At 40.5% G+C, this 18,354-nt stretch overlaps 1 protein-coding gene across 1 annotated transcript; it reads left to right on the top strand.

The window, feature by feature from the left end:
- Positions 1-9,884: 9,884 nt before the first annotated feature.
- LOC116661893 (putative uncharacterized protein CXorf42) lies at positions 9,885-11,766 on the top strand. Its single transcript, XM_032474725.1, has 2 exons — positions 9,885-9,965; positions 10,050-11,766. The coding sequence occupies exons 1-2, from the start codon at positions 9,885-9,887 to the stop codon at positions 10,491-10,493; spliced, it is 525 nt and encodes a 174-aa protein (XP_032330616.1). The 3' UTR covers positions 10,494-11,766.
- Positions 11,767-18,354: the final 6,588 nt, after the last annotated feature.

Raw genomic sequence — 18,354 nt, 5'->3', positions numbered from 1 at the left:
CTGTGCTTTAGTCAATAAGCCTATGTTAGCTGCTTCATGTATGAGCTCTGTGTCAGGAAGTGTGTCGAGAGAGGGTTTATTTCACCCAACAGGTAGATTCTCTTTCTAGGCCTAATACATTTTATTCCTAGAAGCCAGAAAATAATAATATAATGATAGTTACCATGCATTAAGTGCCTTTTCTAGGCCCAACAGAAGGCTAAGCACGATAAAGTTTATAATTAGGGGCACAACGGGGTCTAATTCACATTTTAACCATCAGATCACTCTGGCTCCTGAGTGGACAATGGTCATAGGAGAGAAAGGGTGAAATCTAGGAGACAGGAGACTAATGCAACACTCCTCTTTAAGATGACAGTGTTTAGGTTTAAGGCATAGGGGAGGAGTGAAAGGTTTGAGGATGTGTTTTTGAGATGGAGTCCAGAGGAGATGCTGATGGATTGGATGTTTGGCATTGAAGAAAGAGGATGAGACAGCTGACATGCATGAACTCACTGGACCCTCGTGAAAACCGTATGATGTGGGCACTGTTAGTATCCCCGTTTGTCAGGTATGGAAGCTGAAGTCAGACCAGTTCATGCATTGGCAACAACACATGGCGAGTCAGTGTTTGGACAGCTTTGGACCTGTCCCCGAACTGCCTCTTCTCCATTATTGTTGATCTTTTTTTTCTACCTACAACATACAGTGATTCCTATTTTCTTTTTTTTTTCTTACCCTATTTCATTGTTTTTTCTCCTTCCTCCTTCCTCCTTGACTGAGGCTAGAACCCTAGGATCGCACTTAGCCCAGTGGGCGTCAGTCAGTTAAAGAGGCAAGTGACCAAGTTCTGCCATGCTGATGCCCTGGATGCTGGAAGGGGCAGGGGCCTTTCTCTGCTCAGAATCACCATGAAGACCTTGGTCTCCAGTACTGCCTCTCTTGGCGATCTACAGACTCAGTGAATCAGCCTCTCCATTTAATGTGCCCAAAACATTAAAAAACAAATAACCAATATTTATAAATACGTACAAAAATTTAAAAAAAACTTCAGAGTACATCCACAATCTTCAGAAAAATGAAGAATTTGTGAGTTGTCCACCCTTAAAAAGGGTCTCTATATCCTTCCTCATGACAGACTCTCTAAGGTTTTTCTCTATGATTTGGCTTATTGAGGGCAGGGGTGGGGGAGGCTGTGTAATTATGAGTCTGTATCATGCAGAAGGAGGCCCAAGTCAAGTAAGCTGCCTGATATCCTGAATCTTGAATGGAAATTTATGGAAAGTATGTCCTCACTGTAAATTTCCCTACAATGCCCCTCTCCACTTTTTTTTTTTCACCAGGGCCCAATCCTGTGCTTGAAGCTGTGTTTACTTGTCCTAATAGCACTCCATTTTGCCGCGAGTACAGGTCTCTCTTGCCTAGGCCAAGATATTCAGTCTCAGACTAGCAAATTCTGCCCAGTGTTTATTTTCCCCTGAAGATTCTTGTAACTTATTTAAAGGCCTCTATCATTACACTTAATCGGAAAATCAGAAGGCCTGGGAGCTAGGTAGCAGCTAGTTCTGAGCATTGGACAAGTCCCTTATTTATTTATTTATTTATTTATTTATTTATTTATTTAGGACATTGGTGCCCACATCCATAAGGTTAGATATTTACACAAGTTTAGTTCTTAGGAATTGTCCAGGAGGACTTGCAATTTCACAATTGTATCAATTTAGGCTCAAAAGAAGCTTGTCAAGCTTATAGGAGTTTCCTCCTTCAAAAACAGCAACAAAACAACAACAAACTATTGCCTTTTCTATAACCCTATGAACACTGTCCCCCATAGACCACTAAATTGCCTTTTGTCCAGAGTGATAAATCTTTGAAAATATTTGGGCAAACATTTTCATTTCACATATATTTCTTTAACACTTGGGTAATGCTTACTATGTACCAGGCATTGTTCTAAATACTTTCCAAATATTAACTCATTTTTCTTCACTACAACACTTTGGGCAGGACCCTATGTAAGTGTTCTTGGGTGCATTAAGCCCTGGGCAGGGGTCTACACTTGTACTCTGACATGGCTTCATCACTAAAATTCTGGAGCACTTGGACTTTCTCAAGGGACACATTTGATTTCTTGCAGAGTGCATCTGAGCTCCCAGAGTGCTGGGCAAATCCAGCCCCAAGATCTTGCTCTCAAAGCTCTAGGTAGCACGGAGTGCTTTGACTTCAGCATCACTGCAAACACTCAAAGCAAGTAGCCTCCAGCAAATCATTTCTGTTTAATTACTAGCTCCTTCAGGATTAGTGGTTGCCAGGTATGGAAGGCTGGGTCAAAAGACATCTCCAAACTTCTCCAGGACTAGAATAAAATCTTCTCACTTTCCTTTCTGTGCCCAAATCAGCTTGTAAAATCAAACAAAACTCCTTCTTCTGGTCGTGCACCCCACCAAGTCAGGTGTACTGGGCTGAGCTGCAACATAAACTCCCATTCAGTTGCAAGCACCCCACATGCACCCTTCAGCTTTCTAAACTCATGACTTCCTTGATCAGAAGCTGTTTAGTGGCTTTGTAAAATTTTATATATATTTATACCTATATATGCTCCCAATAGATTATTATTATTTTTTAACATTTTTTATTGAGTAATAGTCATTTTACAATGTTGTATCAAATTCCAGTGTAGGGCACAATTTTTCAGCCATACATGAACATACACACATGAGCGATCCCACACGGTATCCCCCACCCAGAACGACACTCTCCAGGAACATCCATGCTGCTGCAAATGGCATCATGTCGTTGATTTCTGTAGCTGAATAGTATTCCATTGCACAAACACACCACCTCCTCTTCATCCAGTCATCTGTCGATGGACACCTAGGCTGTTTCCATGTCCTGGTCATTGTAAATAGTGCTGCTATGAACACTGGGGTACAGGTGTCACTTTGAAGTAGGGTTCCCTCTGGATATATGCCCAGGAGCGGGATTTCTGGGTCACATGGTAAATCTATACCTAGTCTTTTGAGGAATCTCCATACTGCTTTCCACAGTGGCTTTCCTTGCTTCCCTCTCCCACTCTTAATGATTTAGATGTCTTCTTTTACAATTTCATGTTTATTCTATTTGTAATTCATGGTAGTTAATCACCTTTCCAGTTATGAGTTTCTCATTTTTGTAGCATCTTGCTTCTTTTCTATTTAGAGTAGAACTGTCAATATTTCCTTTACCATGGGTTTAGTGTTGCTAAACTCTTAGTTTTTGCTTGTCTATGAAGTTCTTTACCTCTCCTTCTAGTCTAAAGGATAGCCTTGCTGGATGGAGTATCCTAGGCTGCATCTTTTTTTCATTCAGGACTTTGAATACATCTTGCCACTCCCTTCTGGCCTGTAGTGCTTGTGTAGAGAAATCAGCTGAGAGCCTTATGGGGGTTGCCTTGTAACTCACCCTTTGTTTTTCTCTTGCTGCCTTTAGGATCATTTCTTTATCCTTGACTCTGGCCATCTTGATTATGATAGGTCTTGGTGTGGGTCTGTTTGGGTTCTTCCTGTTTGGGACACTCTGAGCCCCCTGTACTTGGATATCTGATTCCTTCTTTAGGTTTGGGAAGTTTTCAGTCATGATTTCTTCAAATACCTATTCAATCCCCTTGGTTCTTTCTTCGCCTTCTGGAACTCCTGTTATGCGTAGATTGGCATGCTTTATATTATCCCATAGGTCCCTTATATTGTTTTCATTGTTTTTTTTGTTTGTTTGTTTTTCTCTCAGCTGTTCTGATTGGGTGCTTTCTGTTGTCCTGTCTTCTAGCTCACTTATTTGTTCCTCTGCATTATGTAGCCTGCTTTGTACAGCCTTTCGGTCAGCTCTCATCTCAGCAAATGAGTTTACTAATTCTACTTGGTTCTTCTTTATAGCTTCTATTTCATTTTTGACACCTTTTTTATGTATATAAACATTTTTTATTGAGTTATAGTCATTTTACAATGTTGTGTCAAATTCCAGTGTAGAGCACAATTTTTCAGTTATACATGAACATACATATATTCATTGTCACATTCTCTTTCACTGTGAGCCACCACAAGATCCTGTATATATTTCCCTGTGCAACACAGTGCAATCTTGTTTATCTATTCTACATTTTGAAATCCCAGTCCCTCCCCCCCCCATTTTGGACATATTTTATATCTCTAAACACTATTTCTTTAAGTTCCTTCAGTACTTGGATCACTCCTTTTTTGAAATCTTGATCTAGTAGGCCATCAATGTCTATTTCCTTGATCATGCTTTCAGGGGATTTCTCTTGATATTTTCATTGGGAGTGGTTCCTCTGCTTCTTCATATTGCTCATATCTCTCTGGCACTGTGGCCAGTGGGCGGGCGGGTCACTCCCCCTCCCGATGATGCAGTCAGATGCTGTGCTCAGGCATGGCAGGTGGGCAGATCGCGCCCCCTCCCAGCACCGTGGTCAGGTGCTGCATTCCTGCCAGGAAGGCGGGTTGCCGCCTGCCCTCTCCCGGCGGCCGGTTGCTCCGCTGCTCTGTGCAGCTGCCTGCTCCGCCCAGGTCAGCACTCTGTAGGTGGGCTCGGGGAACACCGTGGAATGGCCCTGCCCCAGCTCTGTGCCAAATCTCAGCTCCTTATTTGTCTTGGCAGCACGAGTTCTCTGAGGTGCCAGGGCAGAAAGATCCTATCTGCCTCGGGCTGTAAACAAGTCTCAGTCCTGCCCAGGAGGTTGCGGAGCCCCCAGGTGCGGATTCAGGCCTCCGCCCCGCCCCTGCCCGGGTGCTGCGCACAGGAGGAGATGGCAGCTGTGGCTGTGCCCCACCTCTCTTCTCGCTAGAAGTGCCAGTAACGGCCCTGCGGGTCTGAGGAGACAAAGGCTACAGCGCCCCTCCCCACAGGGCACCCCAGCCATGTTTCTTTGATTTTTTTCACAATTTATGGGGGACCGAGGTTGTTCTGCTCCGTATCCCCTCCCAGCCATGGCATGCAGCACCCTGCAGTCCCCCGGGGCTGCCTCAGTGCAGCCGCCCCAGTCCTCCGCCCGACTCGGGCAGCCTGTCCCGGCCCCTGGCTGCTGGCCCGTGTCTCGGGCTGGGTGTCATGGGGACCCTTTGTGCCCGTTTAACTTAGTTCTGTCAGTCAAGGGGTGCTCCGGGTAGATCTGAGCCTCAGAGGCTCCCCTTCCATCCCCCTGGCCTCTCCACTGGAGAGGGGAGACCCAGCAAACGAGCACCAGTCCTCTTTGCTGCTCCCTCCCCGCAGGACCGGTCCCACACTGTTTTGCTTTTTCTTCTTTCTTTTTTCCTTTTCTCCTACCAGATTTTTGGCATCTTTGACTTTCGAAGAGGACGATGTTCTGTCGGCGTTCGGCAGGTACTCTGGTTGGCTGAGTGGGTCCGTAAATGTGAGTTTTGGTGTGTTTATGGTAGAGGGTGAGCTAAGAGCGTCCTTCTACTGTGCCATCTTGCTTCTCTCTCACTCCCAATAGATTATTGTACAGTATTTGAGTGGATGGTGAAAATATAATTGCTCTTAGAATCATGTGCACTAATAAGTTATGTTATAAAGAGAACGTCTTTAATAAATCTTGTCAGCCTCAAAATTAAAAAAATTATATTTTATATATAAAAATATATTTGTAAATAACATGTAAAATATTTATAATATAAAATTACAACATGTGCTATATTTAATATTTATAATTTATTTACATAATTAATGTTTATATATTTTAATAATTTGATAATTATATATTATAAATATATGATATTTCAGTATTAATTATGTTTATATTCTGTACAACAATATAGAATTCTTTATAAATATATAAACCTGAGGCTGACACGCTGTCACCCAAACCAGACATCCCAAGAGGACCCGACTTGGACACGGGTTATGCTTGTGGACCCGACCAGGGATTGCTGCGGACTCCAGTGCAGTCTGCAGAGATGCACAACTCCACCCACAGCTCTGAGCACAGGGAATGCACCCGGGTGCATCCATGATGAAACCGGTTACCTGGGAGTCAACTGGGACTGGGAATAACTGCATGGTCAGTTCCTGGATGGTGACAAGTGCTTTAGCGAATGCCAGGAAATGACCTTTCCTTGGGGTAGCAGAGCTGACAGGGCACAGAGCTCCTGCCTCTGCTGCTCTCAGTTCAGGTCCTCTGGCCTCCTCCTGCCCTTGAACCCTGGCATCAAATGCCCTGACCTATTTGCCTTTCTTCCTTTCCAGATGCAAACCCTCTCGTGATCTTGGTGATTGCATCAAAAGACGAGGAGGAGGAGGAGGAGGAGGTATGGTCTGAACCTAACTAAGGAAGGAGCAGCAATAGTAGCAGCACCAGCAAAAGGCCACGTTGGCGTGGAGCTCCTGGCTGCATGAACAAAGAGAAACTCGAGGGCGCTGGGCTGAAACCCAGGCAGCCTGGGGACAGGCAGCAGCAGCCACCTTGCCACACCACTTTCACCCCGTTGGAGGTACAGGAGCAGAAGAGCATTTTACAATGAATTCCCTGCTTGGACAATTTAGCAAGGTAAGCGGCATGTTCAGACAGCGCACAGGGAGCACTGACTGGGAAGCACTGACTGGGCCCAGGCCTCATTCTCTCTTCTAGAGCCTCTTCCCTCCCTTCCTGGTGCAAGGTCAACTGGAGGTCCCAAGGCCACTAAGAAATGCTATAAAGAGAATGCCTTTAATAAATTTTGTCAGCCTCAAACATTAAAAAATATATATATATAATTTATATTTTATATAAAAACCTGCCCTTGGGTCCCAGGGTGGAGGCAATGCCTCCTGGCACCAGGGTAAATATTTTCATGCAGCATTAAAATGACTCAAGTGGGGAAAGTCTGGCCTGATGCTGGGTTTTTGTAAACAGCGTTTGATTTGAACCAGGGTGGTGATCAGGGTGAGGACAGTAAGGCATGGCCAATTGTGCAAGTGGAGGGTCAGATCCTGTTTTTATTTACAATTTTGATAACTTGTTCATAATCCTTAATTGTGATTTTTTAAAAAATTGTGCAAAAAGTACCATTTATCTGGAATCCTGAGTTTTAGGGCCCCTTAAATTTAGTGTGGAGGGAAACCATTGCTAAAGCAAGGCCTCAGTCTGGATATTACAAAATAATGTACTGGGGGAGAAGCGTCATGGGGCAGGTATTTAAAAGCAAGCATGAACACAATGTGGTGTATTTCATTTCATCTTCAACTCCAAACACTGAATATCTGGTTTTCTCCCCTCAGAAAAGAACTTGCAAGATGCATGTATGTAACTGAAGCCAGAATACAGGTCAGTAAACCTGAAAAAATTATTTGTCGAGGCAGCCATTCTAAAGTTACTTCAGGACTTGGACACCTTTGTCCTAGACATTTTGAAGCTGTGTGTTTTTATTGCCTTTTCCATGTTTGGAGAATAAGGTTTGAACGTTGGGTCTTTGTGAGTGGAAAATGGGATATGTAAACCCCAGCCTGTGGGAATTTCCTATTACCACAGGGAACATGATTTCCTAAAGGAAAAAAAAATAGAACTGAACTACTTCTAGTCCTTGTATACAATTATATATATATATATATATATATATATATATATATATATATATATATATATAAAATATTTAAGTAATACATAAATGTGTTATACATAAATAATATAAATAAATATGTGCTTAGGTATATGTATGCACATATATATTAGGGAGGACGTCTGTGTGGAGACTATATGTAAGACAGGAATAATGGCACTATCAATGTTATAGAATTGATGAGAGGAATAAATGACATAACATACACAAGTACCTAGCACAATGTCTAGCCACAGAAGAAGACCTCAGAAATGTGTACTACTGTTACTCCGTAACACATCCTTCTCACCATGGTGTATTACCTGTAGAACATATGGCATAATGGAAAGAGGCCTGATTAAGAATCACACATTCTGGTTCTTTTAGAGATCCACACTGAAATATTTACAGATGAGATGATGTGATGGCTAGATTTGCACCTAAATAATCTAGATCCAGATGCAAGTGTGTTTGAGAATTGATTAGGGTACTGCTGAAACAGCGTTGGCTATGAATAATTGCTGAAACTGACTGATGAGTACAGGGGGTTCATCCTATGATTCTGTTTTTGTATATGTTTGACATTTTGCATAACCAAAAAACATTTTTAAATGATCAGTGTTACAAACTTAAATGCTGACAAGGCCAGGCAGGTAACATGAGAACAGCAAGGAGGGTGGGGACTGGCAAACTGGGGAAGGATATGTCTCTTCCAAAGGGGATGGCCAGTGCTCAGCTCCAACCCAGTGTTGCTGGGCAGGAATGTTGGGCCTGGACTGCCAGATTTTTCAGTTTTTCAAGACTGGCCCCAAATCAAAATGTTTATATGCAACCTTCCATTCTTTAAGTGCTGGCAACTAATTGAAATATGTTTTATCGAAAGGCTTACTGGCTATCTAAAACAGGTCTGTGGAATAGACTCAGACTGCAGCTGCAAATTTGCATCCTTTGCCAATGTTCATTCTCTGTAACAGAAGAATGTAATCAAAAGCACACCTAAAGCTAACAATCGTAGGATGCCACTGTTCTACCCTGTTATTTCTCATTATAAGTCCTGCTCCCACACATACTTTGGTCTCTTCCCTTCATCCTTGCCTGTGAGTTTCTCTAACTTGATCCTTCACTTTGCTTACCTAGTTCTGATCTCAAATTTCTGAGCACTGAGGACTAAGACATCAGAAGTGTCCAGGACAGGAGGTCCCATGGTAATGAACCACGTCCCACTTGTCCTAACCATACTTGCTGGCACATTTTGTAGATGTTCTTAATGATAAGTGGGCATCTTGGGAGAGTCTCAAGAAACATTATGCCTTGGGGACAAGGTAAGAGGCTGGGAAGGTCAGCGTACCCTGGAGAAGAAAAAAATTTTATGAAACTAATTTCTCACATGGTCAAGGAACATTTTCCTGAAGTTCAGCAGTTCTTTCAATCTCCTTTGTTTCTTTTTCTTCTGTTAAATGAAGTAAATGTTAAATGTTATAGTGTTTATTTTTTAAAAAGTGTATGTGGTATGATTCTAGTCTTATTAGATTCTCCTGCTGCATACATGCCCCGATTCATCCTTTCTTCTTCATCCTTGTGTGCATAGGGATGTCTGGGGGAAGCTTCACCCTGATTATTTCTTCTTCACGAGATGTAACTAGATTTGTTCTTTTTACTCTGGGCTTTTATGAATTCCTTAAATTTTCATAATGCCAATGATGATTTTATGACTAAAATTAAGTATTACATAAAAGAAAAAAATGGACAGAAATTTGAAATTTTAAAAATGCACCAACGTTTTAATCTAGTTTATTTTAAAGAATGGGAAATAAACTTGCATTGGCAGATAAAATGCAGGACCCTGACTTATATTTGAATTTCAAATAAACAACAAATAATGATTTAGTATAAATATGTCCCAAATACTGCATGGGACATTCTTATCCAGAAATATAATTCGTTGTTTATCAGTAGTTAAAACATAACTCGGCCTCCTGCATTTTTTATATTAAATATTGCAACTGTAATACAAACATATTGTCACTTCTGTGGGAAATACTTTCAATACTTTACACTTTTCTCCCCATTTTATTTATATTTTTTAATCCAGGAGAGATTTAAAAAATATGTACTTCAACTTGAGCCATTCCTGTACTATAAACATATATTATATACACACATATACACAGAGATATATGATAGTACGAACCATGTATTGTATAATACGTGATACACACACACACACACACACATACATATACACACACGTATACACTATGAATTGACTGTATTGTTGAAATGGCCTCTTTGTGAAATATGTCCTGTGTCCCATCGCCCTTCCCCTTCGGTTATTTCAAGCACATGGCTGAGGAAGGACACGGTCTCCTGTTGAGCTTAGGCTCAAGAGAGGCTCCCGAGGAACTGGAAGGATGCAGGGACCCGGTTGCCCCGGTGGCTCACTTCCATGGTTGCGCACAGCCCTTCCCGTCGTCGGCAGGAGCGCACTCTAGGCGTGGGAAGGGCTAGCTCGACTCACCTGGAACCGTTTCCAAGGTTTCCTCTGCTTTGTGCGGGTACGCGGCATCGGCATTTTGGAAGCCAAGGCACCAGTTCGAGAGCGCCCCCTCTTTTCGCAGCCCCGATGGCTCAAGTGTTCCGCCCTGCAGCCCGGAGGGGGAGGCCTCGGGCTCTGGAGGAAGCGTCGCGGTTCGTCAGAGCCCCGAGCCAGCGTGGCCGCCGTTCTCCCTCCTACCCTTGCTCTCGGCCGGGAGACCGGACTGGCCTCGGCCATCAGTAAGGTGGCCTCAGCCGAGGCTCCCGAAACCAGCCCTGCGGCTCCGCTCGCGGCTCGCGGCGGCTTTCGCAAGAGCAGCCCTCGGCGCCGCGGGGCGCCCCCTCCGCTTCTGCTTCCTCGTCTGCGTGGCGCGGCCGCCTCTCGCGCCGCTGCCGGAGCGACGAGCCGAGACCTAGCCTCCTGGACAGGAACCCGGAGTAGATGAGTGATGCGGACGCACCTTCACCTTCGCACCGAGGATCCCACCTGCCTTCAGAGTCCTTTTCATCTCTCATCCCGCTTCTGAACAGACCCAGTTAAGCATTTTCTATCTTCTTTGTGCCCATCTGCATCCTTTATTCAATCCATCCGCACCAATCCCTTATAAATCCTACTCCTTTACATTCTCACTCTCCCTCAGGTCCCTTCACAAGGTGCCCTGGTCTCCCACTTTCCCTTCCACCTCCCGACTTGGAACAGACACGGATAAGCACTTAATACCTACTGGACTTTACTTGTCTTTGTGTTTTTATTCTCCACTAGTCTGAGCTCATGGAAGGAAGGAGCCCTATTTTATTCATCACAGAATTCCCAATGCCTAACACTAAGTCGGCGCTCAACCATTGCTTCTTGAATGGTGAACAGACATCTTTGGTTTTATGATAATAACAGGATATGTAAGTGGGATTTCTTTGTTGGGAGTTGGGAAAGATGAGGAATTGGGGTTAAAGTAGGAGAGGAGAAAAAAGCCTTTCTAAACTCTCTAACGGTGAGGTATTGTTCCTATTATTATTATTATTAATGTCGTTCTTTTATACGTCTTTAACCTGGTGCTAGTTATCATTTTCTTTTCCCCTCTCCTCTATTTCTGTGTTTATTTTATTTTGCCTTATTTTTTCAGTTTTGTTGAGGTATAACCGACAAATAAAAATTGTATTTAAGGTGTATAACTTGAAATTTTGATATATGTTTACATTGTGAAATGATCGTCAAGATCAAGCTAATTAACATATCCTTCACCTCACATAGTTGCCCCTCCCCCCCTTTTGTGGGGAGAACACTGAAGATCTACCCTCTTAGCACATTTCAAGTATCATTACAGTAGTGTTAACTATAGTCATCATGCTGTATATTGGATCTCAAGAACTTATTCATCTTGCCTAACTGAATCTTTGTGCCCTTTGACCGACATCTCCCTATTTCCCCCAAACCCCAACTCCTGGCAACCACCATTGAACTCTATGCTTCTATAACTTCAACTCTTAGATTCCACATATAAGTGAGATCATGCAGTATTTGTCTTTCTGTGTCTGGCTTATTTCATTTAGCATAATGTTCTCTGGGTTCAATTTCTTTTCCTTTGGGTATGTACCCAGAAATGAGATTGCTGCATCATAGGGTAGTTCTATTTTTAATTTTCTTGAGAAACCTCCATACTATTTTCCATAATGACTCTACCAATTTACATTTCCACCAACAGTGTGCAAGGACTCTTTTTTCTCCACATCCTCACCAATACTTGTTATCTCTTGACTTTTTGATAATAGCCATTCTAACAGGTGTGAGGTGATATTTCATTGTGATTTTGATTGGCATTTCCCTAATGATTAGTGATGGTGAGCACCTTTTCATATACCTGTTGGTCATTTGTATGTCTTTTGAGCAATATCTATTCAGATCCTTTGCCCATTTTAAAATTCAGTTATTTTATGTTCTTCTTCTTTTTTTTTTTTTGCTATTGAGTTCCTTATATATTTTGGATATTAACCTCTTATCACATGTATGATTTGCAAATATTTTCCCCTATTCCATAGGTTGCCATTTCACTCTGGTGATTGTTTCATTTGCTGTACAGAAGCTTTTTGGTTTCATGCAGTCCTGTTTGTCTGTTTTTACTTTTGTTGTCTGTGCTTTTGGCATCATGACCAAAACATCATTGCTGTGACCAATGTCAAGAAACTTTTCCCATATGTTTTCTTCTAGTAGTTATATTGTTTCAGGTTTTATGTTTAAATATTTTCTTTAAAATTGGCACTCTTTCCCCTTACCCTGACTTATTGTTCTTTATTTTTACCTTTTTTTACATTGAGATGTAGTTGCCGTACAATATTATATAAGTTACAGGTTTACAGCATAGTGATTCACAATTTTAAAGGTTGTACTCCATTTATACTTACTATAAAATATTGACTATATTCCCTGTGCTGTACAATATATCCTTGTAATTTATTTATTTTATACATAGATATTTGTACCTTTCAACCCCCTACCCCTATCTTGCCCCACTCATCTTCCTTCTTCTCACTGGTAACCGCTGGTTTCTTTTCTACATCTGTGAACAGATTTATTGGGGGCTGGTGATCCTTACTTGGATAATATTGATGATGAGATGGACCCAGAGATAGAAGAAGCTTATGGAAAGTTTTGTTTGGAATCAGAGCGTAAGTGAAAACAGTAAAATTAAATTTCAGCCTATCAGTTTTATGAAGCAGCTGAGGTTATGGTGATTTAGTAGAACACAGGGAAGCAAGAAAATGTGTCATACTTACAACAAATTAAGGATGTTGAGTTATGTTAATAATGTGTGCAACTTTAATTTTATTTGACACTCTCTGTCAAAATAAATTTTACTCCTACAACTTAAAATGTGTGTGTATTAATATATATGTGTATAATAGTTTATTATGTAACAGTTAATTCCACTGTTTTGGCTGTGATAAATTTGGTTTTGAAATAAATGAAATGTTGAAAGTAAATTATGCTATCTCTTTAGAAGCTTACCCTTTAAGTTCTGCTTTTCATGAGGGAGAAAGTCTTAGTCTGGAAATACATATTACTGCAAAATGTAGTATCCTTCTTTAGATATGAGTATTATAGCTTTCATTTAGTTTTACATTTAGTGGCTCAGTGATTGAGTTTCAAATATGAATCACACTCATGAATATCTTTAGCACTGGGGTCTTAGTGCTTAATGTATCATTAACAGCTGATTTACATATCCAGATGCTATTTGATACCAAGAGCTTTAATTTATTTATTTTTCAGAAATAATTAAACATATTTTAACTTAATTTTAAATTAGTATATTTATTTACTTATTTTTGAAGTATAGTTGATTTACAGTGTTGTGTTAATTTCTGATGTACAGCAAAGTGATTCAGTTATATATATTCTTTTTCATATTCTTTTCCATTATGGTTTGTCACAAGGTATTGAATATAATTCCCTGTGCTATATATTAAATCTTTGTTCCTTATCTATTTTATATATAGTAGTTTATATCTGCTAATCTCAAACTCCTAGTTTATCACTTCCCCACTTCCCCCTTTGGTAACCAAAAATTTGTTTTTTGTCTGTGAGTCTGTTTTTGTGTTGTAAATAAGTTCATTTGTCTCATATTTTAGAGTCCACATATAGGTAATATCATATGATATTTGTCTTTCTCTGTCTTACTTCACTCAGTATGATAATCTTTAGGTCCATCTATGTTGCTTTAAATGGCATTATTTCATTCTTTTTATGGCTGAGTAGTATTCCATTGTGTGTGTGTGTGTGTGTGTGTGTACCACATTTTCTTTATCCAATCATCTGTCAGTGGACATTAAGTTGCTTCCATGTCTTGGCTATTGTAAATAGTGCTGCTATGAACATTGGGATGCATGTATCTTTTTGAATTAGAGTTTTCTCTGGATATATGCCCAGAAGTGTGATTGCTGGATCATATGGTAACTCTATTTTTAGTTTTTAAAGGAACCTGCATACGGTTTTCCATAGTGGCTGCACCAATTTACATTCCCACCAACAGTGTAGGAGGGTTCCCTTTTCTCCACAACCTCTCCAGCATTTATTACTTGTAGACTTTTTGATGATGCCCATTCTGACTGGTGTGAAGTGATACCTCATCATGGTTTTGATTTGCATTTCTCTAATAATTAACAATGTTGAGCATCTTTTCATGTGCTTGTTGACCATCTGTATGTCCTTTGGAGAAATGTCTATTTAGGTCTTCTGCACATTTTTTGATTGGGTTGTTTGTTTTTTTGTTATTGAGTTGTATGAGCTATTTGTATATTTTGGAAATTAAGCCCTTGTCAGTTTCATTGTTTGCAAATTTTTTTTCCCATTCTGTAGGTTGTCTTTTTGTTTTGTTGATGGTTTCCTTTGCTGTGCAAAAGCTTATAAGTTTGACTAGGTCCCATTTGTTTATTTTTATTTTTTTTTCCTTTTTTTAAAATATTTTTTATTGATTTATAATCATTTTACAATGTTGTATCAAATTCCAGTGTAGAGCACAATTTTTCAGTTATACATGAACATATATATATTCATTGTCACATTTTTTTTTCTCCATGAGCTACCATAAGATCTTGTATATATTTCCCTGTGCTATACAGTATAATCTTCTTTATCCATTCTACAATTTTGAAATCCCAGTCTATCCCTTCCCACCCTCTGCCCCCTTGGCAACCACAAGTTTGTATTCTATGTCTATGAGTCTATTTCTGTTTTGTATTTATGCTTTGTTTGTGTGTGTGTGTTTTTTTTTTTTTTTTTAGATTCCACATATGAGCGATCTCAAATGGTATTTTTCTTTCTCTTTCTGGCTTACTTCACTTAGAATGACATTCTCCAGGAGCATCCATGTTGCTGCAAATGGCGTTATGTTGTCAGTTTTTATGGCTGAGTAGTATTCCATTGTATAAATATACCACATCTTCTTTACCCAGTCATTCGTTGATGGACATTTAGGCTGTCTCCATGTCTTGGCTATTGTAAATAGTGCTGCTGTGAACATTGGGGTGCAGGTGTCATTTTGAAGTAGGGTTCCTTCTGGATATATGCCCAGGAGTGGGATTCCTGGGCCATACATTTTTACTTTTATTTCTTCTGCCTTGGGAGATTGATCTAAGGAAACATTGCTACGATTTATGTCAGAGAATGTTTTGTCTGTGTTCTCTTCTAGGAGTTTTATACTGTCATGTCTTATATTTAAGTCTCTAAGCCATTTTCATGTTTGGTGAGTTTATTTTTGTGTACACTGTGAGGGAGTATTCTAACTTCATTGGTTTACATGCGGCTGTCCAGCTTTCCCAACACCACTTGTTGAAGAGACTGTCTTTTCTCCATTGTATATTCTTGCCTCCTTTGTCATAAATTAATTGACCATAGGTGTATGGGATTATTTCTGGGCTCTCTATTCTGTTCCATATGTCTGTTTTTGTGCCAGTACCTTGCTGTTTTGAATACTATAGCTTCATAGTATTGTCTGAAGTATAGAAGGGTTATGCCTCCAGCTTTGTTCTTTTTCCTCAGGATTGCTTTGGCAATTTTGAGTCTTTTAAGGTTCCATATAAATTTTAGAATTATTTGTTCTAGTTCTGTGAAAAATGTCATGGGTAATTTTATAGGGATTGAATTAAATCTGTAGATTGTTTTGGGTAGTATGGCCATTTTAACAATACTAATTCTTCCAATACAAGAGCATGAGACAGCTTTCCATTTCGTTTCCATCTTCAGTTTCCTTTATCAAGTGTTATAGTTTTCAACATATAGATCTTTCATCTCCTTGGTTAAGTTTTTTCCTAGGTTTTTAAATTTTTGATGATTTCAAATGGAATTGTGTTTTTACTTTCTATTTTTCAGATTTCCTTGCTAGTGTATGTTTAAGTTTTTAATACATTTTGAGATTTTTGTATATGGTGTAAAATAAGGTTCCAATTTCATTTTCAGCATGTGGCTATCTGGTTCCTTGTTCCAGATTATACATAATTTTAGCTCATGTATTTCTTTTCTCTTCATGACTTGCTATGTCTTTGGCCCTTGTTTATAGTACTTGGACACTGAATTAAACAATTACACACACACACACAAACACAAAAATGATAGGGAGGAAAGGGTGATAACCATGAAGAAGGAGAAAGGAACAGGAGAGAAGAGCCTCTAAAATTCAGAGAAGACATCTAGGGCAGCTCCACACACTGCCTCAGATAGAGAGGAGAGCATGTTGCTGATCTGTGTCTCATCCCACGTCTAAGACAACCAAGTAAGTGCCAGACCCATTTCGGAAGGATCTTTGCTACCTCAGAGTGTGTCACTCAGGACTGGCAGGTGGACTGGGAGGAAAATAAGATAGTGGACCAACCCTGCACAAACTCAGCTAGTAAAAGTCCCCAGGCTCAGTGGCCTTGGTCAAGGCCATCCACCATCCTTCTCAATTGGCCAAGCAATCAACAAGTCTTTATTGAATGCCTGCAGTGTACACAGCACTGCTCTGGGGTACTGCATGGGGAATACCAAGAGGTGTGTAAACTGCAAGGAGTTTACAATCTAATCGAGAAATTACAAAATATACATACTTACACATACACACAACATTCCTCCACATACTCGCATACACCTATGCATACATGCTTCCATACATTTAACAATGAATCACCACTGAGGCAGTGTGAGGGGAATCCAATGAATTGGTCCCATTTCAAGATCAGTAAGAGCTCAGAAGATGAGAATACTGTGGGCTGGGAAGGCTTCTTTAAAGAGATAGGGATTCAGATGGAACTTGAAACATCTGAAAGATGATGGTAAAACACATTGCATTTTTTTTGCATTGACTAGACTAAAAGCAAATAGCTTTTCTCAATCCTAGCAAGGATCAAAAATGTCATGTCACGTTTCCCTGTGAAGGATGCCCTCAGAGAATGAGGCTGCAGGGAGCAGCCCTTTGGGGCTCAGCTCCCGGCTGCCTGAGGGAAAGACGTCCTTAGGGAGGTGCCAGGTTCCTGCTTCACCGCCTGGAGCCTTGAACAGCAGGGGTTCCACAAGCTTGCTGGTCCTAAAGGCCGAATCTCTCAGGCCGAATTTAAAGGAAAATCATGGAATTTTCCCCTTCATGCCTGGTTCCAGCAAAAGGATGCATTATCCCAGTGTCTGGGCTGGCATTTAGTGTGCAGATGATTCGGCTTCTGGAACAAACCTGAAGAGCCCATGGTGTCCCGAGACAGGACAGTGAAGGCAAAGATGGAATCACTTTTACTGCCACAGACAACCGCCAGCAGTGGTAGATATCCGGGGCTGTCTTTAATTTCCTCCTCCCCTTTCTAAGGCTGGGATTAGCTATGCAAACACCGCCCCCTCCCAGTTGTCCTCTTACTTCATCAGTGTAGACACAGATAAAGTTATATGCTTAAAAAAACAAAAAACAAAAAACAAAAACCAAAAAACCAAGTGTAAAGAATCACTTTTGAGGCAGTCAGGGAATTCTGAATACAGGTGCCTGGGTGATGATGCCAAGGGGTTATTATTACCATTCAGGTAAGTCTACCTTTTCTAGAAAGTGCATACACATAAAGATGTAGGGATAAAAAGCCGCGTTGTCTTGAGTTTCTTTTAAATTATCACAGTAAGAAGAGGAGAGTGAGTGGGGAGGCGAGGAGGATAAAAGGAGAAGAGACGGGACAAAGGAGAGAGGGAGGAAAAAACAGGATAGATGAAAACAAGTTGGCGAAATCCTGATAAACATTGAATCTGGACGATGATTTCTGTGGGGATTCGCTACTGTATTTTCTCTACCTTTGTGTTGGTTTAAAAATTTCCTGATAAATGGTATTTAAAAAAATATAAAGTCAAATCCCTTAACACAAATTACAATGATAAAAATCACCCCTTATGTTTCTCATCAGTTGAATTCAGTAATCTTTCCATATTCCCTTCTAGCTTCACAAGAATTCTGTGAATAGCAAGACATAGAAACAACCTAAGTGTCCACGGGTACGTGAATGGATAAAGATGTGGCATACATCTCCAGTGGGACATTGCTCACCCACGAGAAAGAAGGAAATCCTGTCATTTGCCACAACATGGATGCATCTAGCGGACATTATGCTAAGTGAAGTCTAGACATCGTGAAACTAAAACTTTTTTTTAAAAAAGAAAAGGTATTCTGTGAGATGATTATCTTTACTTTAGCTAATAGTAGTAGTACTAATATTCACCCTCTTTTACAGTCGGGAAACTGAACCTCAGAGAGATATGAGGCTTGCTCAGTGTCACATGACAAGA

The sequence above is a fragment of the Camelus ferus genome, chromosome X, assembly GCF_009834535.1.
Source record: "Camelus ferus isolate YT-003-E chromosome X, BCGSAC_Cfer_1.0, whole genome shotgun sequence".
Lineage (NCBI taxonomy): Eukaryota > Metazoa > Chordata > Mammalia > Artiodactyla > Camelidae > Camelus > Camelus ferus.
Note: the sequence above shows the minus strand (reverse complement) of the source record. Positions and strands in the feature narration are given on the sequence as shown.